Genomic DNA, 26,281 nt, shown 5'->3' on the forward strand with positions numbered 1-26,281 from the left:
TTTGAAACGATATTAACAGAGGGAATTCTGAACTCTGACCGAGTTTTATATCGAAATTAATAACTGTCTTCGATATTTTCTAAAAGTATAAGATAAAATTCTCGAGAATTCGATAGAAGTACAAGTATCGAGCCATGGATCGAGATCCATCCTTTTCTCTTTATCCAAGTTGAATTCCAAGTAATTCTTTAAGCGGCCGATCGGCGGCGCGATGATCGCGCAAAGAAATGTGGAAAATGGTCGTCCCCAAAGATCGATGATGGAGCATCTTGTGAAGTTGGACGCGACAATAGGGAGATTAAGGGCTCGAATGGACTCCTGGTCGGCGGTATTCACGTAACAGGATCAAACCGGGGTTGGGGCGGGGGAGGGGAAATTATAGGTGGCGGTGATCTGGTGAGCAAACAGGGCAGCTCATGCGAGAAATCGGTTTCCCCGCTCTTTCTTCCTAACTCGGACGGTTTCACGGTCGCCATTGTTCATTTTTTACCCTCCCCCCTCCTTTTTTCTCCCCCTCCCCCGCGCTCGAAATCTCGTTTGCAAATAAGATTTTACGCTCTTCTCCTTTACGCGAACTTCCGCGTCTCCTTTAACTTAAACACTCGTCTCTCGTCTTTCTTTCCTTCGCTCTGGGAATGTTCCCATTTGAAGATGAGAAAAAAGAAAAACTGTCTTTGATTAGTGAGCAACCTTTAATTTGAACACTCGTTTCTCTTCTTTTTTTCCTTTGCTCTGGGAATATTCCCATTTGAAGATGAGAGGAGTTTCTAGAAGATGAAAAAAAAGAAAAACTTCGATTAGTGAGCACCCCTCCCTCCTTTAACTTGAATATTTGTATCTCTTCTTTCTTTCTTTCTCTGGAAATGTTCCCATTTGGAGGAGAGGAGATGAAAAAAAAGAAAAAGAAAAACTGTCTTCGATTAGTGAACAACCCTCCCCTTCCTCCTTTACTTAAACACTCGTCTTTCGTCTCTCTTCTTTCTTTCCTTCACTCTGAGAATGTTCCTATTTGATGAGAGGAATTTCTAAAAGATGAAGAAAAAGAAAAACTGTCTTCGATTAGTGAGCAACCCTCTCCCTCCTTTAACTTAAATACTCGTCTTTCTTCTTTCTTTCCTTTAACTTAAATAGTCATCTCTCATCTCTCTTATTTCTCTTCTTATTTCTTTTGCTTTGGAAATGTTGACCTTTCCCATTTGGAGGAAAAGAATTTCTAGAAGATGAAAAAAAGGAAAAACTGTCTTCGATTAGTGAGCACTCCTCCCTCCTTTAACTTAAACACTCGTCTCTCTTCTTTCTTTTCTTCTCTGGGAATATTTCTATTTGAAAATAAGAGGAATTTCTAAAAGATGAAGAAAAAGAAAAACTGTCTTCGATTAGTGAACAACCCCCTCCCTCCTTTAACTTAAACACTCGTCTCTCTTCTCTCTTCTTTCTTTCCTTCGCTCTGAAAACGTTGACTTCCCCATTTGAAGATGAGAGGAATTTCTAAAAGATGAAGAAAAAGAAAAACTGTCTTCGATTAATGAACAAATATAATTCACAAAAGTACGATTTCTCTGATCCTTTAACAAAAATAAAAAGGATCCCCTCTCCTCCTGAACGAAATTACCAATTAATCCTCCTGTTCATGTTCTGTCTAAGAGCAGACAGGGCTCGCGCGCGCGAGCCTTCCCTCGCGTGTGCACCTCTTGCAGGGAGGAGGAGGAGGAGGAGGAGGAGGAGGGGGCCCCGAGGCGAGACAATGACCGCGAAGAAAAGCTATTACAATCGTGGAACGATTAGCCCGATCGTTTTTTGGCTGGCCTATCGGGGAGAGGAATCACGGGGGGGAGCATTCATTGGCTTTATGAGGCAACAATGACTGGTCATCCAACGGACATTTCGGGGATACCTTCTCTTCCTTCCCTCTCTCTCTCTCTCTCTCTTCCACGATGATTAACACGCGCTTTACCTTATATATATATGTATATATATATATATTCGATCTTGGGCCGAATACGAGCTGCCACGATCGAACGATTCGGTAACGGGAGGGCGCCGATAATTGCCGTTATTAAACCCTCTGCCTTTCTCTCTCTCCCTCTCTTTTATTCTTTCTTAACTAGTCGATCGTGATTCGCGCGATTTCTTCTTCTTCTTCTTATTTTTATTATTATTATTCGCGAGAGAATATTTTTTCGAGAGGGATAAATAATAATTCGTCCCGTTGTTATACAAGAATTTTTCTCACTGAACATCGTAGAATCTTTCTTTGTATCCATGTTCTCTCTCTCTTTCACTTTCTTTTCTCCATCTCTATATTTATATAATATATAAATATAATATAATAAATATAATATATAAATAATATAATATATATATCTCAATATAATATATAAATTTTAATTATAATTATATAATATATAATTATAATATAAAGGAGGATTGTTTCGTCGAGGGAGGGGGAGAAAAAATGTATGGAAATAAATATTCCTTCTTTCCAGAGATTATCGAAATTTCAACCGCTCTTTCTCTATGCAATCTATGTATATTAATTCCAATATTTAAACACGATTTTACGTGCAGTCGAATCGAATCGATTCAAGAGAAAGAGAGAGAGACAGAGAGAGAGACAGATAGATAGATAGATAGATAGATGGATAGAGAAAGAGAGAGAGAGAGAGAGAAAGATCGGTAAGAAGGAATTACGTCGATTCGCGAAAACGAAACGAAACGGTTGGAAATGGTAATTCGAGGAGAGAGGAGGGGGTCACACCTCTCTCTCTCTCTCTTTCTCTCTCCCTCTCTCTTGGTTGGGCCGTGGCGGCTCGCCTCGTTGGAAAAAGGCACCACGTCCCGGGGACGTGAGGATCCGAAGCTGTCAGCGCGGCGATCAAGCGGCGCCGAGCCGATCGCCCCTGGGAACGTGAATGGAAAAACGCCAGGGATACCGGCGGAGGTTCGCCAAGGTCAGCTTGTCGCTTCGAACAAGTCCCGTCGTCCAAGGAGTTCCAACTACTGCACGTTCTACATCGATATCGTGGAAACGGCCTTCGATTTGCGATCCGTTCCGCGCTCCGTAAAGTTCATAGTTCAAAGTTCGAGGAGGGGAGGGCTTGTGAAACGGGGAGAGAGAGAGAGAGTGAGAGAGAGATTCGTAATAAAAATATTCAGATTTTTATCGCCTATTAATCGTCGGTTTAATCGTTTTTCGACGTTCGATCCTCGGCAATGTATCGAGGAGGATTGTTTCGTCAAAAAAAAAAAATGTATGGAAATAAATAAATTGATTTAATCTAAAAATCGTATGGAAATCTTCTTCCAAATCTTCGAAGGAGATGAGAAAAGAATCCAAAAGATCGATTAACCGAAGGAATATAATTGTCACGATTTCGAGGCATTTCAAACATCTTTCTTCGCGCTTTTATTATTATTAACGCCATTAAAAAAAGAAGAACTCGCGTTATAAATTTAAACTCGTAAAAAGGTTAAGGGAAAAGGTCGATCGATAGGGAAGGAAGCTCGGTTGGAAGACGCCATTATCGTTCAATTATCTTGGGGGAACGTTTCCCCCTCCCCTCCCTTTGAAATTCAGTTGGCCGATTTAATTGCAGGTTGATCATGAAGCGAGAGGATCGCGGAGACGAGGCATCATCGACGCCTCGTGCTCGATTTTCGATCGGGGATCCCGATCGGGTTCTCCGCCAATCGCCCCCTCCGTCCTTCCTTCCCCCTCCCCCGTCCGCTTTTTTGCACCAATCGAAAATCGCGTTACCGACGCCCGGGCATCGTTGTTCGATGATGAAATTTTTTTTCTTTTTTTTTTCTCTTCAGTACCGACCGAGGCGAGCCTCCACCGGCTCGCTCGATCGGTAACGATACGCGTCCACCGGATTAATCGCGTCGGGGCCGGGGTGATCCCGTGTTAATCCAATTCCTCGATAAGATCGCGATCGATAAGGGAATTTCGCGCGTGGACGTCCGACCCGTTCTGACGACGGGTGAAGGGAACGCGAAGATGGAGGTTCGACGATAATGGATTGGCCGGCGAGGTCTATTGGATATTAACGGTGAGTGGAGAGTTTTGGTTTCGTTTCTTTTTTTTTTCTTCTTCTTTTTTGTTCTTTTTAGTTGGCATGAAAGCATTAGTCTCGAAGCTAGTGTTTCGGTTTACGATGACGATGGATCGGTAATTTTTCCACGATTGAGTCGAAAGACGTGGAAATTTTTTCGGACGAAATTTCGAAAGAGAGTTGGAAAAAGAAAATTTTTTTGTTAAAGAAACGAAGGGAAACGAAAGGAATGAAAATGGCCGATTTCTGTCGAATCGAAATTTCGGGAAAGCATTTCGAGCATTTCGTTTGGAGAGGAGGAATGGAGAAGGAGGAGGAGGAGGAGGAGGAGGAGAAGGGTCGGAAGAGGTGGATCAGCATCGTTATTAATGGGCACGATTACTTGGCGAAACTCGCGCCTTTGTACGCCAACCAGCCCTGCCGCCACCCCCGACCAGCCCATAATACCCGCGCGAGCATTCTTCTTTTACACCTGTACGAGCCCTTCTAACTTATGCATGGGATCCTCCCACAGAAACAATGCACCCTTTCCTCTCCTCCCTCCCTCCTTCCTTCTTATGATACCTCTCCAGCCCTCGTCTCTTTGCCCCTATCCTCGTTTCGTCCCATTATTTCATTTCGGAGATGTATCGTATTTGTGTATGAAAATCCCGATCGGATTGATTTAACAATCGTGCGATTCGTGTTCGCTTTATGCGGTAGAAATTTTTTGGATTATGATGGAATTGTTTGTTATTTGTTATTATAATATAATATGTAACGTAATGGAGATAGTTAATAGAAAATCAAATTTTAGATCAAAAATTATACGCACCACCTTCTTATTGATCATATTCTTCTAATACAAAATCGAAATATTGGCAATGAATTGGTAAATTTAAAATTGATGGGAAAATTTCATGTGCCACTTCCTCACTGATCATATTCTCCTGATACAAAATCGAAATTTCGGCTAAAAATTTCTAAGTTTAAAATTTTTGAAAGAATTTTCCGTGCCACCTTCTATCCAATCATATTCTCCTGATACAAAATCAAAATTTCGATTAAAAATTTCTAAACTTTAAAATTTGTGGAAAAATTTGATGTGCCATCTCTTCACTAATCATATTCTCCTAATATAAAATTGAAATTTTGTTTAAAAATTTCTAAATTTAAAATTCGTGGAAAAATTTAACATGCCACCTCTTCAGTGATCATATTCTAATACAAAATCAGAATTTCGGCTAAAAATTTCTAAATTCAGGAAAAATGTCACATGCCACCTTCTTTTCAATTATATTCTCCTAATACAATATTGAAATTTTGGCTAAAAGTTTCTAAATTCAAGATTTAACGTGCCACCTCCTCACTGATCATATTCTCCTAATACAAAATCAAAATTTCAATTAAAAATTTTTAAACTTTAGAATTTGTGGAAAAATTTAACGTGCCATCTCTTCATTAATCATATTCTCCTAATATAAAATCAAAATTTCGGTTAAAAATTTCTAAGCTTTAGAATTTATAGAAAAATTTCACCTCTTCACTAATCATATTCTCCTAATACAAAATCAAAATTTCGATCAAAAATTCCTAAATCTAAAATTCTTGGAAAAATTTTACGTGCCACCTCTTCATTGATCATATTCTCCTAATACAAAATCAAAATTTCGAACAAAAATTCCTAAATCTAAAATTCTTGGAAAAATTTAACGTGCCATCTCTTCACTGATCATATTCTCCTGATACAAAATCCAATTTTCGATGGAATATTTCTAAAATTTAGAATTTCTCGAAAAATTTGCATAATTGTGATTGTACTTCCATAATATTATTTCTAACAAATTCAAAGTGAATTATTTCGTTGGAGATAATCACGTGTATGAAAGCTTTTTTTATCCTAGACGCGATAATAAAGTGATAATCCTTTATTTATTCGTGTAGAATAGATTAGAATAGATAGAAGCATTAATAACGTTGTCCGTAATTATCCATAAAATTAGCACGAGCATATAATGATGCATCATCGTCAATTATAGCGAAAAATTCTTCTCCGCTTCTTCGAATCGTACGTAATCAACGCTCTTCGTGGAATCGTCGCGTGGAAATCCGAGCTAATTCGCGTCTTGGAAGTGCGTGACGCGTTAAACATGGTTGCGTGCTACTATCAATAACGGATCCAGATACATCCATCAAATCGACCAATCGTCCAAGATTCCTCTCTACTTTCCTCTCGTCGATCATCAACCACTACAAATTCTACGCCCTCGAAGAAAAATAATTAAGCACGTAGAAATTATTCTCCATCCAAATTTCGAAAATTGCAAATTCCTCGAAGAAAAAAAATTAAGCACGTAGAAATTATTCTTCATCCAAATTTCGAAAATTCCAAATTCCTCGAAGAAAAAAAATTAAGCACGTAGAAATTATTCTTCATCCAAATTTCGAAAATTCCAAATTCCTCGAAGAAAAAAAATTAAGCACATAGAAATTATTCTCCATCCAAATTTCGAAAATTCCAAATTCCACGAAAAGAGAACTCAAAATTCGATTCAATGAAAAGGTAGATTTCAAGAGTAATCGAAACATCGAACACGAAGATTCAGGCTTCGATCTGTCTCGTTAATCTCGCAAATATTTCCTGAACTTTTGAAAAATTTCACTTCGTAAAGAAATGGACGAATTACAGAAAACCTTAACTCAGATCCATTCTCTTTCACTTGGCTAAGAAGATAAAAACGAGATATTTTAAGAGATACATACATCAAGCTTCGTATACGAACCTGCTAAATTCGCTTTCCTCGGAGAGGAAAAAAGCTGAATTTAAAAATTGATTCCTCGATCCATCGTCCGGACGATCGGCCGTAAAGTGGCTCGAATCGAAATCCTCTCGATTGATTCCCCCCCCGTTTCTCCCCCAACGATCATCCAAATCCCTCAGTTTCACACTCGACGTGAGACACTGACCCCTGCTCGATACTTGACCCACGCGGACGGGGATTACGTCCATCCACGATTTCGGCCTCGATTCACCGATTTTCCTGCGGGGTTTACAGTCGCTCCTTGACACGGACCGATCGCCTCGATGCTCCGTCACATTTTTGCCAATCGATCCGGAACAGACTCGATTCCGACGTGGACCCCTCTTTCGTCCACTCTTTGCAGGGATTTCCGTTTTCGCCCGGAAGAATTTTAGACGGTGCAACTTTTCAAATCCGAGTGTATTACTGGGATAGAAGGGGTGTTTAAGCCCTATCGATGTTTCTCTCGGGAGGAATATAGAACGGGGTCGTTATTTTTCTCCAGTTGGACTGTTTTATCTCTCTTATCATTCTTTTTTTTTTTTTTTTTTTCTTTGGAGTGCAAGGACTTTAACTTTATTACTTAGGAATTTAAATCATTGCAATTTCCTTTCAGTTAATTCTTTGAAAAACGTTCAAATAAACGTTAAAATTTCTACTTAAATTCGTTCACGTTTCGAAACCTTTTCCTTTTATCGTATCTATATTAGAATAAAATTCAAACCCTCTCCCTAATCAAATGCAAAATTTTCTTCGATCAATATTTCTTCGATCATTTTCAAACTCTGAAAAAAATGTACAAAAGCCTTCAATTTTTCTTAATAAAAAAGGTTAATGGAACGAACATTCTTCCTTTAAACTCTAAAAAAATCGTTTCATGTTTCAGAATTTGCCCTGCAATCGTGTTATCGATGGAGGAAACGGGATGGATCTCGAAGGCAGCTGCGGCGAACCGCGCAAAGGGAAAAGGTGGTGGAGGAGGCAGTTGACTCCTGAGAAAGCAAAGAAGCTTGGAGGGAAGGGGATTACGCGAAATCTCGGCCAGTTTTCCACAAGACTAACGCGTCCACCCTCCAATAACGATTATCCTTATGGCTGTTCCTTTCGATTCCTCGAGATCCCTCGCCCCCCTTCCTCCCCTCCGTCGACTCACCTCGTGGCAGCCATTTGCTGGCCAGCTGCCGAGACTTAGTGGAAACCCATATACGAATTTAATTCGCCGTGAAACGAGACGTTTTGCTTCCTCCAGGATGGATCCATGCCATCAATGCCCTTAAGTTGCATCGTTTGTCGTGCGAGTCAGTTGTTGCGTGATTCTTGGAGTAAGTGGTTGAATATGTAGTAGAAAAGTTAATGGTTTAAGGGGTTTGTAGTTGATTTAGAATGGTAGATGGAAGTAGTTTATTAAGATTGTGATTACGAGTTGAAACGGTAACGAGACTTATAAGAGTTAGTTAAGTGTAGATTGATTTGATTTGTTGCTTTATGATTCGTGGTTCTTATTTCACTGGATATATGTATTTGTGCGTATTGTAGATTTTAGTTTTATTTCCTTTTTAGAGATATAATACAGATATTATAAATTAGTTTACCCATGGATATATTTTACGTGTAAATTATTTCCTTTTCCATGATACACGTGTTTTATTAATCTTTGTATTTTTGATTTCAGGTCCGACAAAATTGCAACTGCATGCAACAAGGTAAGTATAAAATAGATAAGTAAATTAGATTTAAGTAAAATGATGAAAAAATGAATTGTTCCTGAAAAAATAATATAAAAAGGTAAGTATTTAAAAGGTAAGTATACAAGGTAAGTATAAAAGGTAAGTATATCCCCAAAAAACCTTTTCCTACCACCTCCTCACTTATCATATTCTCCTAATACAAAATCGAAATTTTGACCAAAAATTTCGGAACTTTCCACTTTATAGAAAAATTCCATGTGCCACCTCCTATCCAATTATATTCTCCTAATATAAAATCGAATTTTCGGCCAAAAATTTCTAAATTAAAAATTCCCGGAAAAATTTCACGTGCCACCTCCTCACTTATCATATTCTCCTAATACAAAATCGAAATATTGACCAAAAATTTCTGAACTTTCCACTTTATACAAAAATTCAATGTGCCACCTCCTATCCAATTATATTCTTCTAATACAAAATCGAAATTTCGGCCAAAAATTTCTAAATTAAAAATTCCCGGAAAAATTTCACGTGCCACCTCCTCACTTATCATATTCTCCTAATACAAAATCAGAATTTCGGCCAAAAATTTCTAAATTCAAAATTCTCCGAAAAATTTCACGTGCCACCTCCTCACTTATCATATTCTCCTAATACAAAATCGATATTTTGGCCAAAAATTCCTAAACTTTTGAATTTATGGAAAAATTCCATGTGCCACCTCCTATCCAATTATATTCTCCTAATACAAAATCGAAATTTCGGCTAAAAATTTCTAAATTAAAAATTCCCGGAAAAATTTCACGTGCCACCTCCTCACTTATCATATTCTCCTAATACAAAATCGATATTTTGGCCAAAAATTCCTAAACTTTTGAATTTATGGAAAAATTCCATGTGCCACCTCCTATCCAATTATATTCTCCTAATACAAAATCGAAATTTCGGCTAAAAATTTCTAAATTAAAAATTCCCGGAAAAATTTCACGTGCCACCTCCTCACTTATCATATTCTCCTAATACAAAATCGAAATTTCGGCCAAAAATTTCTGAACTTTCCACTTTATAGAAAAATTCCATGTGCCACCTCCTATCCAATTATATTCTCCTAATACAAAGTGGAAATTTCGGCCAAAAATTTCTAAACTTTTGAGTTTATGGAAAAATTCCATGTGCCACCTCCTATCCAATTATATTCTCCTAATACAAAGTGGAAGTTTCGGCCAAAAATTTCTAAATTAAAAATTCCCCGCAAAATTTCACGTGCCACCTCCTCACTTATCATATTCTCCTAATACAAAATCAGAATTTTGGCCAAAAATTTCTGAACATTCCACTTTATAGAAAAATTCAATCTGCCACCTCCTCTCCTAATACAAAGTGGAAATTTCGGCCAAAAATTTCTAAATTAAAAATTCCCCGAAAAATTTCACGTGCCACCTCTTCACTGATCATATTCTCCTAATACAAAGTGGAAATTTCGGCCAAAAATTTCTAAATTAAAAATTCCTCGAAAAATTCCATGTGCCACTTCCTATCCAATTATATTCTCCTAATACAAAATGAAAATTTCGACCAAAAATTTCTAAATTAATAATTCCTCGAAAAATTTCACGTGCCACCTCCTCACTGATCATATTCTCCTAATACAAAGTGGAAATTTCGGCCAAAAATTTCTAAATTAAAAATTCCTCGAAAAATTTCACGTGCCACCTCCTATTCAATTATATTGTCCTAATACAAAGTGGAAATTTCGGCCAAAAATTTCTAAACTTTTGAGTTTATGGAAAAATTCCATGTGCCACCTCCTATCCAATTATATTCTCCTAATACAAAGTGGAAGTTTCGGCCAAAAATTTCTAAATTAAAAATGCCTCGAAAAATTTCACGTGCCACCTCCTATCCAATTATATTCTCCTAATACAAAGTGGAAATTTCGGTCAAAAATTTCTAAATTAAAAATTCCAGGAAAAATTTTACGTGCCACCTCCTCACTTATCATATTCTCCTAATACAAAGTGGAAATTTCGGCTAAAAATTTCTAAATTAAAAATTCCCGGAAAAATTTCACGTGCCACCTCCTCACTTATCATATTCTCCTAATACAAAATCGAAATATTGACCAAAAATTTCTGAACTTTCCACTTTATACAAAAATTCAATGTGCCACCTCCTATCCAATTATATTCTCCTAATACAAAATCGAATTTTCGGCCAAAAATTTCTAAATTCAAAATTCTCCGAAAAATTTCACGTGCCACCTCCTCACTTATCATATTCTCCTAATACAAAATCGATATTTTGGCCAAAAATTCCTAAACTTTTGAATTTATGGAAAAATTCCATGTGCCACCTCCTATCCAATTATATTCTCCTAATACACAATCGAATTTTCGGCCAAAAATTTCTAAATTAAAAATTCCGCGAAAAATTTCACATGCCACCTCCTCACTTATCATATTCTCCTAATACAAAATCGAAATTTTGGCCAAAAATTTCTGAACTTTCAACTTTATAGAAAAATTCCATGTGCCACCTCCTATCCAATTATATTCTCCTAATACAAATTGGAAATTTCGGCCAAAAATTCCTAAACGTTTGAATTCATGGAAAAATTCCATGTGCCACCTCCTATCTAATTATATTCTCCTAATACTAAGTGGAAATTTCGGCCAAAAATTCCTAAACGTTTGAATTTATCGAAAAATTCCATGTGCCACCTCTTATCCAATTATATTCTCCTAATACAAAGTGGAAATTTCGGCCAAAAATTTCTAATTTAAAAATTCCCCGAAAAATTTCACGTGCCACCTCCTCACTGATCATATTCTCCTAATACAAAGTGGAAATTTCGGCCAAAAATTTCTAATTTAAAAATTCCCCGAAAAATTTCACGTGCCACCTCCTCACTGATCATATTCTCCTAATACAAAGTGGAAATTTCGGCCAAAAATTTCTGAACCTTCGAATTTATAGAAAAATTCCATGTGCCACCTCCTATCCAATTATATTCTCCTAATTCAAAGTGGAAATTTCGGCCAAAAATTCCTAAATGTTTGAATTTATGGAAAAATTTCACGTGCCACCTCCTCACTGATCATATTCTCCTAATACAAAGTGGAAATTTCGGCCAAAAATTTCTAATTTAAAAATTCCCCGAAAAATTTCACGTGCCACCTCCTCACTGATCATATTCTCCTAATACAAAGTGGAAATTTCGGCCAAAAATTTCTGAACCTTCGAATTTATAGAAAAATTCCATGTGCCACCTCCTATCCAATTATATTCTCCTAATACAAAGTGGAAATTTCGGCCAGAAATTTCTAAATGTTTGAATTTATGGAAAAATTCCATGTGCCACCTCCTATCCAATTATATTCTCCTAATACAAAGTGGAAATTTCGGCCAAAAATTTCTAATTTAAAAATTCCCCGAAAAATTTCACGTGCCACCTCCTCACTGATCATATTCTCCTAATACAAAGTGGAAATTTCGGCCAAAAATTTCTGAACCTTCGAATTTATAGAAAAATTCCATGTGCCATCTCCTATCCAATTATATTCTCCTAATACAAAGTGGAAATTTCGGCCAAAAATTCCTAAATGTTTGAATTTATGGAAAAATTCCATGTGCCACCTCCTATCCAATTATATTCTCCTAATACAAATTGGAAATTTCGGCCAAAAATTCCTAAACGTTTGAATTTATCGAAAAATTCCATGTGGCACCTCTTATCCAATTATATTCTCCTAATACAAAGTGGAAATTTCGGCCAAAAATTTCTAATTTAAAAATTCCCCGAAAAATTTCACGTGCCACCTCCTCACTGATCATATTCTCCTAATACAAAGTGGAAATTTCAGCCAAAAATTTCTAATTTAAAAATTCCCCGAAAAATTTCACGTGCCACCTCCTCACTGATCATATTCTCCTAATACAAAGTGGAAATTTCGGCCAAAAATTTCTGAACCTTCGAATTTATAGAAAAATTCCATGTGCCACCTCCTATCCAATTATATTCTCCTAATACAAGGTGGAAATTTCGGCCAGAAATTTTTAAATGTTTGAATTTATGGAAAAATTCCATGTACCACCTCCTATCCAATTATATTCTCCTAATACAAAGTGGAAATTTCGGCCAAAAATTTCTAATTTAAAAATTCCCCGAAAAATTTCACGTGCCACCTCCTCACTGATCATATTCTCCTAATACAAAGTGGAAATTTCGGCCAAAAATTTCTGAACCTTCGAATTTATAGAAAAATTCCATGTGCCACCTCCTATCCAATTATATTCTCCTAATACAAAGTGGAAATTTCGGCCAAAAATTCCTAAATGTTTGAATTTATGGAAAAATTCCATGTGCCACCTCCTATCCAATTATATTCTCCTAATACAAATTGGAAATTTCGGCCAAAAATTTCTAATTTAAAAATTCCCCGAAAAATTTCACGTGCCACCTCCTCACTGATCATATTCTCCTAATACAAAGTGGAAATTTCGGCCAAAAATTTCTGAACCTTCGAATTTATAGAAAAATTCCATGTGCCATCTCCTATCCAATTATATTCTCCTAATACAAAGTGGAAATTTCGGCCAAAAATTCCTAAATGTTTGAATTTATGGAAAAATTCCATGTGCCACTTCCTATCCAATTATATTCTCCTAATACAAAGTGGAAATTTCCGCCAAAAATGTCTAAATTCAAAATTCCCCGAAAAATTTCACGTGCCACCTCCTTATTTATCATATTCTCCTAATACAAAATCGAAATTTTTGACAGGAAACTTTCAAAATTCTAACTTTTTATTAGGAGAATATAATGAGACAAGAGGTAGCTTGCAAAATTTTTCTAATATTTTCAAAAACCAAAATTTTATTAAATTTTATGTTAAATTTTACTTACCTGTGAAATACTTACCTTTTCCATACTTACCTTTCCCATACTTACCTGTTGCAGCTATCATTTTTTTATGTTTTTTATCATTTTTTCAACAGTTCTCTTAAATCTAAGTATACTTACCTTATTATACTTACCAATTTATAACGAGAGACTCATCTTCTTATAGTATTGAAGAATGTAATGAGTGATATTGTTATATCTGAAATATCTTGTTTATTTTTTGTAATAATAAAAAGTAAAATAAAAATGGTATACTTGCAACAAAGCTGATATCTTGATATTATTAATTTTTTTCATAATTGGATACGTAAGAAAACCTCTGAAGATCAACTTTCTTTCTTTATATATAATAATATTCCTTTTAATGCTTTGTTAATATTTAGTGCTTCTAAATATCCTCTAAAAAAAAAAGAAAATGTTTAAATATATAATAAATTGAAAAACGAGATTAACGCGCCATAACGATCCATTGAATGTCCACCTAATGAAAAAAGAAAGTAAAAGAGACAATTCTGTAGTCTTCTGTATCTTTCTATCGATTCCTCGCGTAAAAAATCGATCGATGTTGGCGCACTACTATCGAGAACCATTCCATCCAGAAGGGATGCATTCTTCCTTTTCCACGCCGGATATCGATAGCCATCGGTCGCCGCCGACGGAATTTATTCGCTTTCGCGAATGCCGCCGACTTATCTCGGCCTTTGATTTACATGTTAACACCTCGTACCGACTTGATAACGTTTAATTAACTCGCACCTGTTAATAAAGTCCTTGATATCTCGGCCCAATTATACCCCCTTTCGAATCGTCAGTGAAAAACTTACCAACTCCTCGATCCTTATCCTTAAAAAAAAATTTCTCCTTTTCAAGAAACGGTGAAGAACGAGAAAAAGAAGTTAACTCTTTGAGATCTCATACTTGACATTTATTTCATTTTTAGCTCATAGACAGATTCATTCTGATGGAATATAATTAAATGGAAATTAAATAAAAAAAAAAGAGAGAGAGAGAGATGCGTATGAGAAATTTAACGATTGATATAATTCTTACAAGGCTAAGGATAACAACAGCAACAATGGATTCTATCTCAACTACTAATACGTTTCATATACCGTCATAATTAATACGATCGAAAGACTCGTACGCTTTATTTATTTTCTCAAAATATCTCTCGAGTATATCACATATATTGTAACAAAAGCGAGGTTCTATTTAAAAAAAAAAACCGTCGTGGTGTGATAAAAATAAGAAAACAGAAATAAAAAAAAAAAAACAAGCTTGCGTGAATTATGCGTGAATTATCGTTAATTTATTTTTAAGTTAAAACCTTTTTTTACAACGATATCTTACAATGTCGCTTTATACATGTCCACGAAAAAAATCAGTGTCGCCACGAAACGCCCATCATCGATCGAACATTCGTCGAATCCACCGTCGAGACATCCTCTTCCTTCCTTCCTTCCTTCCTTCCTTCCTTCAACGAGATGTGACCACCGATACACGCGCCTGGATCGTATCTTCCATCCATTACACGCCTCCGTCCGCTTTCGTCCTGTCACCCTTTCCCGTCCAACTTTCGTCTCTTTTTCTCTTCCCCTTCGCTATACTTCGTGCACACACTCGTGTATTCTATTCCCCCCCTCCCCCCCTTTCCTCTCTCTTTATACAGTCTCTACACGCTACTCTCTAATAATACTATTTTTTTTTTTTTTATTATTAGAATAACCTGCCCCCTCGTCTGCCCCCTGTCCTCCCTTCTTTACCTCTGAACTGTAAATCCGATCGCGAGAAAATGGGGCGGGCCGGCGTCTCGCGGACAAACATCCCTTCCTTTCTCCCTCCTCCTCATCAGTCTTTTCTTTATTTCTTTTTTTCTTCGAAATCTCAACATCACCTCTCATCCGTCAGATTTTCCTTCGAGCCCCGATCTCGAAGAGATTCGCGAACGTTCGATCCATCGCATTTCCAGAGACCAGTGCCTCTCCGTGTTAATGATTAATATTCTCTTCTCGTAGTCTCGTTACAAAAATTTTTTCTTTTTTTTTTTCCGACCGTACTAAAAATATCGAGGCGAGAAACACTGAGAAACACTGTTTTTTCGAGTTTTTTTTTTTTTATATTCAAAAGCAGTAGGAATATATCGTCCAGGGATCGTATTTGGATCGTCGTTTCTCGATCTACTTTCGTGCGGATTTGACTCGTGGAAAAGGATATGGAAATTTTACAATCCAAATCCAAATCCTGATAGCAACTGCAAGCTCGCTGCAATCGAGCGAGAAACACGATCCAAAGTTTTGCAAAGTTCGGTGTGATGTCTTAAAAATTGAAAAAAAAAAAAAAAAAAAAATTCGTATCCGAAAGCAAAAATTAATACGAACAATGGGATGAGATGCTAAAAAGAATGGTGGGAATTTTGAAATGCGAGGGATCGATCGATCGATCGATCGATTCGAACGCGAAGAGGGCGGAGGATTCCCACTCCCCCCCCCACCCCTCTTTTTCGTGGTGGAAACGCGGCCTTAGCGAAGATCGAGAAAAGAAAGGATCGCAATTTGCGGCGTGTCTTGGCCGGCTCGTGCCGAGTGTGTATGTGCCCGCGCGATTAATTAATTAATTAATTAGAGAAGGAGAGATTAATGAATAATCGGCGATACCGGCCGATTGGCGACCACGATAATAGTAATAAGAATAATAATGATAATCGTCATTCACGGCTATTAACCTTTCTCGCTCGCGATAAATCGTTTTAATTACCATCGCGCGCTCCGACTATCTAGATGCAAATCTTACGATGCGCAATTAACCGCTAATTTATGCACAATCACTTTTACTCCTCCCCTCTCCCCTCTCCCCTCTCCTTTTGACTCATTTTGCTTTTCGCCAACCGCGCGCGCGCGCGCGCCCGCAAATACGCACACACACAGACACAGACACACAGATACACATACATACGCGACATTCACGCAAATTCGCACACGCGTCTTCTCTCTCTCTTTCTTAATCGTTATTTATAATATTTATAATATTTATATTCATCTTTATATATATATATATAGACTTTTTTTTATTTATATATTTATAATATTTATATATATATATATATATATATATGTACTATTATTACAATGATAACGGTACACAATCTCGAAGATACAAAATTTACATTCCGCGAATTTTATTTACCCTATTTTATTATTTTATTTTATTATTTGTTTACTTATTTATTCTTTTTTTTCTTTTTTTTTTTCCTTTTTTTTTTTGTATTTTCGCTCTGGCATTTCTGTCTCCTAGTGCTCCGTCTCTCGTGTCCACAGTCCCATTTTCCCATTTTCTTCTCCCCCCCTTCCTGTGTACAATTTTCTTTTCCTTTTTTTTTTTCTTTTTTCGGTTTCTTTCTTTACGAACGATCATGTTTCTTTTTTTTTTTTCCTTTTTTTTTTATCTAATTCTGAATCTCGGGACTTTCTCGACTCCGCGATCTGGATCACCGGATCAAAAATCCATATAATTTACCGACTTTTTTTTTTTTCTACGTGTGCTTTATACACCTAACGTTGCTGCTCGCTATCGCTAAACACGACACACGACGCGATGGCTCGAACGACTGGACGCCGATTCTCGTGCACGGAGGATAAACCGAAATAGCATTGTACGGGAGCAGACGACACAATTCACAATTCACCACACTTCGAACTTGGAACGAGCGGAAAATATTCCTTCGATCGATCAATGGTTTCAACTATTTTCTCTCCTCGCGTCGAACGCGATTGAAAGCTTTCCATTTAACGGCGTTCCATCGCGAGATTAACCGTGGACGAGTGGCTATGGCGCCACAATCGCGTTCCAAGGGAGAGGGGGGGGAAAACTCATCACGCCTCGTTGGAACCGTAGAAAATATGCTTTCGATCGATTATTTAATTTTTCTCCTCGTCGAACGCGATTGTGCGAGATTGGTTTCCGTTTAACGATATTGGTATATTCCATCGCTGTAAACTATCGACGAACTAGATCGCGTTCCACGAGGAAGAATCTTCGTTCAAGAATCGACGCGTTGGAAACGTTCGTACAAAGCAAGTCCTTGTTCGCTACTGAATTTTGTCGGCGAGCAGATGGCGCCACCGCGTCGCGTTCCACGGGGACCGCCATATTTCCCTCTTCGAGTAACCAGTCGGTGCGAAATGTGTATTCGATCGCGTTGAATTTTTTTTTCCTCGTGGAACGAAAGGAAGGATCGGGAAGAAAGGAATGAAAATCGGCGTCCAATGGTCCTTCCCCTCGCGCGGGAAATTCTTCGCGTTTTTTTTTTTTTTAATAAAAAGACTTTTTAAAATTGCACGATGTTTCGCACGATGTTGGATGATATACACGCTCTTACAAACTAGATAATACACCTCGGCCTCCGAAGACCCGGTTCCCAAGGGTTTCATACCCTTTTCGAACAGAATTGAACACGTCGTATATATATATATATATCCTCGAATAAATAATTTTAATCCCCGCTCGTTCATCATCAGTCATCGGTAGAAGAATTCGTCTTCGAAGGGGCGATCCACGACAAAGAAGGGAAGGGAGGGGAGGTTGTAACGTTAATAACCCCCCGTTATTTTTTTTTCTTTTTTTTCTTCTTTTATTTCACGCCATGCACTCACGTTAATAGAAACTCTTGCGATTTTATAGAGATATATATATATATATTATCATATATATATATATATATATATATATAATTGTTCGTCTATTTACAGGAGCACGTCTAATTAGACACGATACGAGTTATTTTTAGCTTGACTTCGTTTGTACTTGGGGCCTGGGCTCGACTGCCCTTACCTTGTGCGAAACTTTACATATTTACATTCGATATTTCGAGATCGCGAAAAACGGAAAAGGGTACGGATTCGAAAGAAAGAAAGAAAGAAACGAAAGAGAGAGAAAAAGAGAGAGAAAGAAAGAAAAAACATTTCGCGACTCGTCCGATTTTCGTCCACGTATTCCTTCGTTTCTTTTCACCGCGCCTCTCGAACGTCTCTCGATACAATTCGCGGAGAGAGAAAGAGAGGAGAGCTCGGGTCTCGCGATCTACGTTAGAACGAGAGTGGTGGGCTGCGTCCTGAGCTGTTGATCGTTCACGATTCATGTGTACTCCGATCGCCAACCGGTCTGAAAACAGGCAAACAAGAACAAACCATGGTGGTTTCCCTCCTTCAGAACCACTCCCCCTTTCCTCGAGGGGGGTGAGTCGACGATTAAATCAAATTAAATTCGTCAAATTTACTCGATGAACGTCAACTGTACCATATTCTACATCGCGTATTCTTCTTTAAGTAAAACTTTTTTTTCCCTAACTTTATAAAAGAACCACGTCGGATCTAAAAATCATCCCTGACATGAAAAAACGAACCGACTCACCCTTACTTTCAATTTCGTTCAAGTTTCGATAAAACAGGACTGGTTAAAATCGGACTCACCATCGCGTTCGTCGTGGCTGCCAACTGGAGACCCTGAAGACTCGTCATGTGATGGGAATGGGAGTGCGAGTGCGAGTGGGGGTGGATCGGTGGCGGCGCTGGGGGCGCGAATCCCTGGTGGAGCCCACCCGCCACCCCCACCCCCGTGTGATACATGTAGTGCTGCATCGCTGGATGCATCGTGTGATGATGCTGCGACGTACCTGCAATCATTATTATTATTTTTTATTTTCCTTCCCAATATACACTCCTATATTTTCTCCTTTCCTTCTATTTTATAAATTCCTTTTTAACTCGTATATTTTCTCCTTTTCTTTTTTTTTTTATAAATTTCAACTCGTATATTTTCTCCTTTTCTTTTTTTTATAAATTTCTCTTCAACTCCTATATTTTTTTTTTTATAAATTTCAACTCGTATATTGCCTTATTCTTTTTTTTTTTTTTTATAAATTTCAACTCGTGTATTGTCTCATTCTTTTTTTTTTTTATAAATTTCTCTTCAACTCCTATATTTTTTTTTATAAATTTCAACTCGTATATTGTCTCATTCTTTTTTTTTTTTTATAAATTTCAACTCGTATATTTTCTCCTTTTCTTTTTTTTTTTTTATAAATTTCTCTTCGACTCGTATATTTTCTCGTTCTTTTTTTTTTTTATAAATTTATCTTCAACGTTCGAGTAATTGATATATAATTGATAAATGGAAAAGGATATGGAAAATTCGTATCGATAATTAATTATGCATTTGTACGTGTAAAGAGTCGATTATTAACGGAGCTATAAACGAGAAAAGAAAATTTAATCCAACGCGTAAATAGATTATATACTAAGCTCGATTCTTTGATTCAAAGGCTCGTTTAGAAAAAGAAAAAGAAACACGTTATCGAATAATTATTTGGGATCCTCTATGAACGACAACAATACTGTACCAATGTAACATACGATTACATCAAAATATGGATTATGGAGACAGAGCGTTAATTCTCTTTCATCGAAAATTGCAAAAGAAAAAAGAGAAACACGTTCTCGAATAATTATTTGAGATCCTCTATGAACGACAACAAGATTATATATCGACGTAACATACGACTGTATCAAAATATGGATCACGGAAACAGCGTCAATTCTCTTTCATCGAAAATTGCAAAAGAAAAAAGAGAAACACGTTCTCGAATAATTATTCGAGATCCTCTATGAACGACTATATCAAAGTACGGATCACGGAGACGGAGTTATTAAAAAATAAAGAGTGGTAAAAAAACAGCTGATGATGAAAAATTTAAACTTACTCATGGGTGAACCGAAGCCCGAGTGGAAGGGTTTGTTGTCGAGGTCGAGGTGGCCGCTGGCCTTGATCATATCACCCATCACGCCACCAAGCCCCAGACAACCGCCAGCCTTCTTCTTCTTGCTCTTCGACGACAGTTTCCTGTTCCTCGTCTGTATGCCCTCCTTCTTCATAGTGAGCGGCCGATTCACCTGCAAGAGTCGTAGCCAACAATTCGTTGAGTCGATCATCGGTTTTTTAATCTAAACGTGGCTTCCGGATTCGCCTTTCGCCGTGCGAATGACTGCGCACTCCGCTAACTACTTGCGTTATACTTGCGTTGGAGGGAGGCGAGCGTATAAAGGGGGATCCCAGCCAGGGTTAATCACCGCGTTTCAACGCGTAATTAAGCGATTCTCGTCCGCTCGCGTTCTCGTGTTAATTCTCTTTGCAAACACATCTCTCCTCGCCGAGGTGGAAAAATCAAGGTGTTGGATTGGAGGAGAGTTTTTCTCCCATGACCGGTAATTTTCGTCTAGACGCGGCGTTTCCCATTTCTTTATCGAGATACTTTATCGAATTTTATAATAACTGAATAAGTTAGAATAGCGACTTTCCCCTCTCCCCTCTCCAATTACGTAAGAACGTTGCTTTAATTCTTGCTCGCAAATATCTAGAAATAATACATCAGTCGATCGTATTATTATTATTATTATTATTATTATTACGTTTTTCAATTAAGAGAGAATTTTTTGAATTCCTTCTTCGAAACTTTAATTATTCGAGATACTTATTCCATAAATAGTATCCTCATCATCGCTTACTTAACACTCTTACATCAACCACACTTACAAAAATTACCTTTAACCTGCACTAGAGTTAATCTAAATCGCTCTATTATAGGAAAAAACTCGATAAACCATGTGAACCGATACCACCAATCGAACTTTTCAACAAACTTTTCATAATCTTTCTTATATATTCAATACATAATTGTCACGTAACCGAAGACCCGTATAAAAATCAACTGGACGGAAAAATCGAATGGAGAAAGAGACTGAAGCGATTCTCCGCGTAATCCGGCAATTTCGAGCAATCGCGTGATTCCGAAAAGAGTCGTTGACCGTCTGGGGCTTGGGTGTCGCGGGAGAACGAGATAAAGAAGGCTGGAAACAAAGAGGGAACGGGGGGGAGGGGGGAGGGGTGGAGGACGAGGGAGGATGATGGCTCGGCCGCCACCTCCGGAGAGAGAGAGAGAGAGAGAGAGAGAGAGGCCCCCCTCGTCCGTCGTCCGCTTATCCCGCAATACCGGGAACCTTTTCCTTAAGTTGGCAGTTGCGTCACGTCGCGGCAACTACAAAGCGCTCCGCCGCCTCCTCCTCCTCCTCCTCCTCGGCCCGTCTTCACCCCGCCCGACCCGTGCATTTCCTTCCACGCCGCAACGATGCGGCACAACACCACACTTGCATACCTAGTTATTTCGTACTTAAAAGCATTGCACGCGCATCGCGCGCGCGCGCGCGCGCATAATTGGTCCTGCGTCGCGAAAACGCACGCCAGTGTCGCGGGCCGCCGCTACGCGGCGCCCCTGTGTTATTGGCGATCGATGGCTTGCTACGGGTGCGCGTCGTCTTCCATGTATTGCATGTGTACGTGTACGAGGATTATTCTGTATTTCCGCCGAAATTCTAATTTTCGACGCGATCGAAAATTTGTATTTCGATTTCGAAAATCGAAATTGAGGAGAATTGAGAATTTTAAAGAGTTGAAGAGTAGTTATATTGAGGAGAGTATTTGGTATTGATGTTTTTATGGAGTATTGGTTATATGGTGAGATTCGAAGAAAAGGATTGTCGAAGAAATTAAGGAGAATCGAGAATTTTAGAATTGAAGAGTATTTGATATTGTTGTTTTTATGGGATATTGGTTATCGTGAGATTCGAAGAGAAGGATTGTCGAAGAAATTAAAGAGATTCGAGAATTCTAAAGAGTTAAAGAGTAGTTGAGGAGAGTATTTGGTATTGATGTTTGTTTTTATAGGATATTGGTTATTGTAAGATTTGAAGAGAAGGATTGTCGAAGAAATTAAGCAGAATCGAGAATTCTAAAGAGTTGAAATATTTGGTATTGTTGTTTTCATGGAATGTTGGTTATCGTGAGATTTGTGTAGAAGGATTGTTGAAAAAATTAAGAAGAATCGAGAATTCTAAAGAGTTGAAGAATAGTTGAGGAAAGTATTTGATATTGATGTTTTTATAGGATATTGGTTATTGTGAGATTCGAAGAGAAGGATTGTCGAAGAAATTAAGGAGAATCGAGAATCGATTGAAGAATAATCGAGGAGTATTTGGTATTGTTGTTTTTATGAGATGTTGGTTATCGTGAGAATTGAAGAGAAGAGTTATCGAGGGTATTCGGTATTATTTTTTTCATTGAACATTGATTGTCGTGAGATTTGTGTAGAAGTGTTGTCGAATTAAGGAAAATTGAGAATTCTACGTAGAAATGTAGTCGAGAAGTTATCGTGAGAAGAATTGTCGAAAAATCAAAGAATTAATGAAAATCAAGAATTCTATGTTGAAGAGTAGTCAAAAATTGTCGAAAATGTTGTCGTAGAAATTAAGGAAAATCGAGAATTCTATGTTGAAGAGTAATCGAGAAGTTATCGTAAGAGGAATTGTCGAAAAATTGTCAAAAAAAATTAAGGAAAATCGAGAATTCTATGTTGAAGAATAGTCAAAAAGTTATCGTGAGATTGTGTAGAAGAATTGTCAATAAATTATCGAAGAAATTAAGGAAAATCCAGAATCCTATGTTGAAGAATAGAAGGAATTATGATTCACAATTATTATTTGTGACATTTGTAAAAAAGTTGTCAAAGAAATTAACGAGAATCGAGAATTTTACGTTGAAGAGTAGTCGAAGTGTTATCGTGAGATTTATGTAGAAAAATTGTCGAAGAAATTAACGAGAATCGAAAATTTTATATTGAAGAATAATCGAAAAGTTATCATAAGATTTACGTAGAAAAATTGTCGAAGAAAAATCGAGAATTCTATGTTGAAGAATAATCGAAGAGTTATCGTGAGATTTATGTAGAAAAATTGTCGAAGAAATTAACGAGAATTGAAAATTCTATATTGAAGAATAGTCAAAGAGATATCGTGAGATTTATATAGAAAAAGAATCAAAAATTCTATATTGAAGATAAGAATATAATCTTCTCGAAGAAATTAAAGAAAATCGAGAATTCCACGTCAAAAAGCAGTCGAAAAGTTATCGTGAAATTTATGTAGAAGAATTGTCGATAATTTATCGAAGAAATTAACAAAAATCTAGAATTCCATGTTGAAAAGTAATCGAAGAGTTATCGTGAGATTTATATCGAAAAGTTGTCGAAGAAATTAACGAGAATCGACAATTCCGCGTCAAAAAGTTATCGTGAGACTCGTGTAGAAAAGTTATCGTCCAAGAAACGTAAGTAGGATTGACACGTTTTATAATAATAAATGCCAACTCGATATTAAGATTAATCATTCAGATAGCATTTTCTATGATAGCTACGAAACGCTTAGATACATACTGATCGACCGATGAAAAACACGCTCGGCATCGTTGCAACATATTAACAATATATACTTGTAGCAGCATAAAAGAAATAACAACAGCGGTTGAAAATTCTAGTGAATTTTCTCCTGCAAACGTGTCTACACTACTTTGAATTTTTACAATCAGTCGAATAATTCTATGTTGAAGAATAGTCAAAAAGTTATCGTGAGATTTGTGTAGAAAATTATCGAAGAAATTAAGAAAAATCGAGAATTCTATATTGAAGAGTAGTCGAGGAGTTATCGTGAGAAGAATTGTCGAAAAATTGTCGAAGAAATTAAGGAAAATCGAAAATTCTATGTTGAAGAGTAGTCAAAAAGTTATCGTGAGATTTATGTAGAAAAATTGTCGAAGAAATGAAGAAAAATCTATGTTGAAGAGTAAGTTATCGTGAGATTTGTGTAGAAAATTATCGAAGAAATTAAGGAAAATCGAGAATTCTATATTGAAGACTAGTCGAGAAGTTATCGTGAGAAGAATTGTCGAAAAATTGTCGAAGAAATTAAGGAAAATCGAAAATTCTATGTTGAAGAGTAGTCAAAAAGTTATCGTGAGATTTATGTAGAAAAATTGTCGAAGAAATGAAGAAAAATCTATGTTGAAGAGTAAGTTATCGTGAGATTTGTGTAGAAAATTATCGAAGAAATTAAGGAAAATTGAGAATTCTATATTGAAGACTAGTCGAGAAGTTATCGTGAGAAGAATTGTCGAAAAATTGTCGAAGAAATTAAGGAAAATCGAAAATTCTATGTTGAAGAGTAGTCAAAAAGTTATCGTGAGATTTATGTAGAAAAATTGTCGAAGAAATGAAGAAAAATCTATGTTGAAGAGTAAGTTATCGTGAGATTTGTGTAGAAAATTATCGAAGAAATTAAGGAAAATTGAGAATTCTATATTGAAGACTAGTCGAGAAGTTATCGTGAGAAGAATTGTCGAAAAATTGTCGAAGAAATTAAGGAAAATCGAAAATTCTATGTTGAAGAATAGTCGAGGAATTATCGTGAGATTTACGTAGAAAAATTGTCGAAGAAATGAAGAAAAATCTATATCGAAGAATAATCAAAAAGTTATCGTGAGAAAAATTGTCGATAAGTTATCGAAGAAATTAAAGAAAATCGAAAATTCGATCGAAAATCGAAAATCATTAAAAATTTGACTCACATTTATCTCAATCTATTATTACACACATAAGATTATTAACTAAACATCGAACAGATTAAAGATCCTCTTCTTAAAAAAAGAACATCGAGTATATAAGAACTTGGAAAAAAAAAAACAGAAACCATAATTGCAACGACAATCGCAAATAAGAAAAGCTTTCCTTCCTTTGCCAAATCTTCCATTCGACCGATTCCATCCACGATCAATCTACACGAAACGACAACCGTGACGACAGGAGGCAGCAAGAGGGGTGGACGGGTTGGTGGGTGGGTCGAAAACGCAGTATTTTACAGGGATCGACGGATGAAGCTTAATGAGCGAGCGAGAGGGAGCGACGTAACGGCAGCAGCAGAGAGAGAGAGCAGGGTGGACGGACGACGAAAGAGGAGAGCCTCGAACCGATTTGAATACAATACGCAGCGGCTTTAATAGGAACCGAGCGACGAAACCGATCGCGAGGTGCAAACAAAAGAGAGACGGTGGAGGGAGCGAGATGAGTCGAGGGGAAGGAAGATGGTACGAAGGGAGAGAGAGAGAGAGAGAGAGCCATCCGCGGAGATTCGAAATGCAGATTGATGTGGTCACACACGATGCAACCGCACACCGATCGAATACGAAATCGCGCCAAGAGGAGCTTGCGCCCGCTGGTGGGGTCAATGAATGAAAGATCGAGAGGGGAGGCTCGGTCGAATTTCCACGCCGATCTCCCCCCCCGTTCGTTCCACGAATTTCCAATTCCCCGTTGATCGAAAAAACGTGAGAAAAAGAAAAAATATGGGCGAAACGAGAAGAAAACGTGTTACGGGATAATCGAATCGATCATCGGATCATTTCGAAATAATTTGTCGAAAATTGTAGTAGATTATTGTGCGAAATTATTTATAAATCAACTTTGAAGAATTATAAGATTTGTAAAAACCTCATTATTTTCATTAATGCGATATTCAAAAATTTGAAAGATCGAAGAATTAAAAAATCGGAAAAAACTTCGAATCGAAGAATCGAAGAATCGCGCATCATTTTTCGAAAGAAAGAAAGGAAGAAAATTATTGCATGAATTATAAGTCAACTTTAAAAAATAATAAAATTTATAAAAACCTCCATTTTCATTGCCGCGATATTCAAAAGTTTCAAAGATCGAAGAATTAAAAAATCGGTAATCAGCTTCTTCGAATCGAAGAAGCATTGCATATTATCTTTCCGAAAAAAAGAAAGGAAGAAAATTATTGTGCAAAATTACTTATAAATCAACTTTGAAGAATGATAAAATTAATAAAAACCTCGATTTTATTAACGCGATTCAAAAGTTTCAAAGATCGAAGAATTAAAAAATCGGTAAGATTTTTAATCGAA

General features: G+C 37.1%; 1 protein-coding gene across 6 annotated transcripts in view; it reads right to left on the bottom strand.

Annotated features, from left to right (window-relative positions):
- Positions 1-14,713: 14,713 nt before the first annotated feature.
- Positions 14,714-26,281, bottom strand: part of LOC100577332 (GATA-binding factor C) — an 84,082-nt gene continuing 72,514 nt past the window's right edge. For 5 of the 6 annotated variants that reach the window (XM_026442316.1, XM_026442315.1, XM_016913667.2 and 2 more), the window contains exons 6-8: positions 20,181-20,370; positions 18,892-19,094; positions 14,714-18,583 (exon numbers count right to left, since the gene is read on the bottom strand). In XM_026442316.1, coding sequence (XP_026298101.1) covers positions 18,557-18,583; positions 18,892-19,094; positions 20,181-20,370 — 420 coding nt within the window. In that variant the 3' untranslated portion in view covers positions 14,714-18,556. The remainder of the gene's footprint in view (positions 18,584-18,891; positions 19,095-20,180; positions 20,371-26,281) is intronic. The other variant, XM_016913668.2, reaches the window with a different exon arrangement.

Source organism: Apis mellifera, linkage group LG8, assembly GCF_003254395.2.
Source record: "Apis mellifera strain DH4 linkage group LG8, Amel_HAv3.1, whole genome shotgun sequence".
In the NCBI taxonomy this organism is placed as follows: domain Eukaryota; kingdom Metazoa; phylum Arthropoda; class Insecta; order Hymenoptera; family Apidae; genus Apis; species Apis mellifera.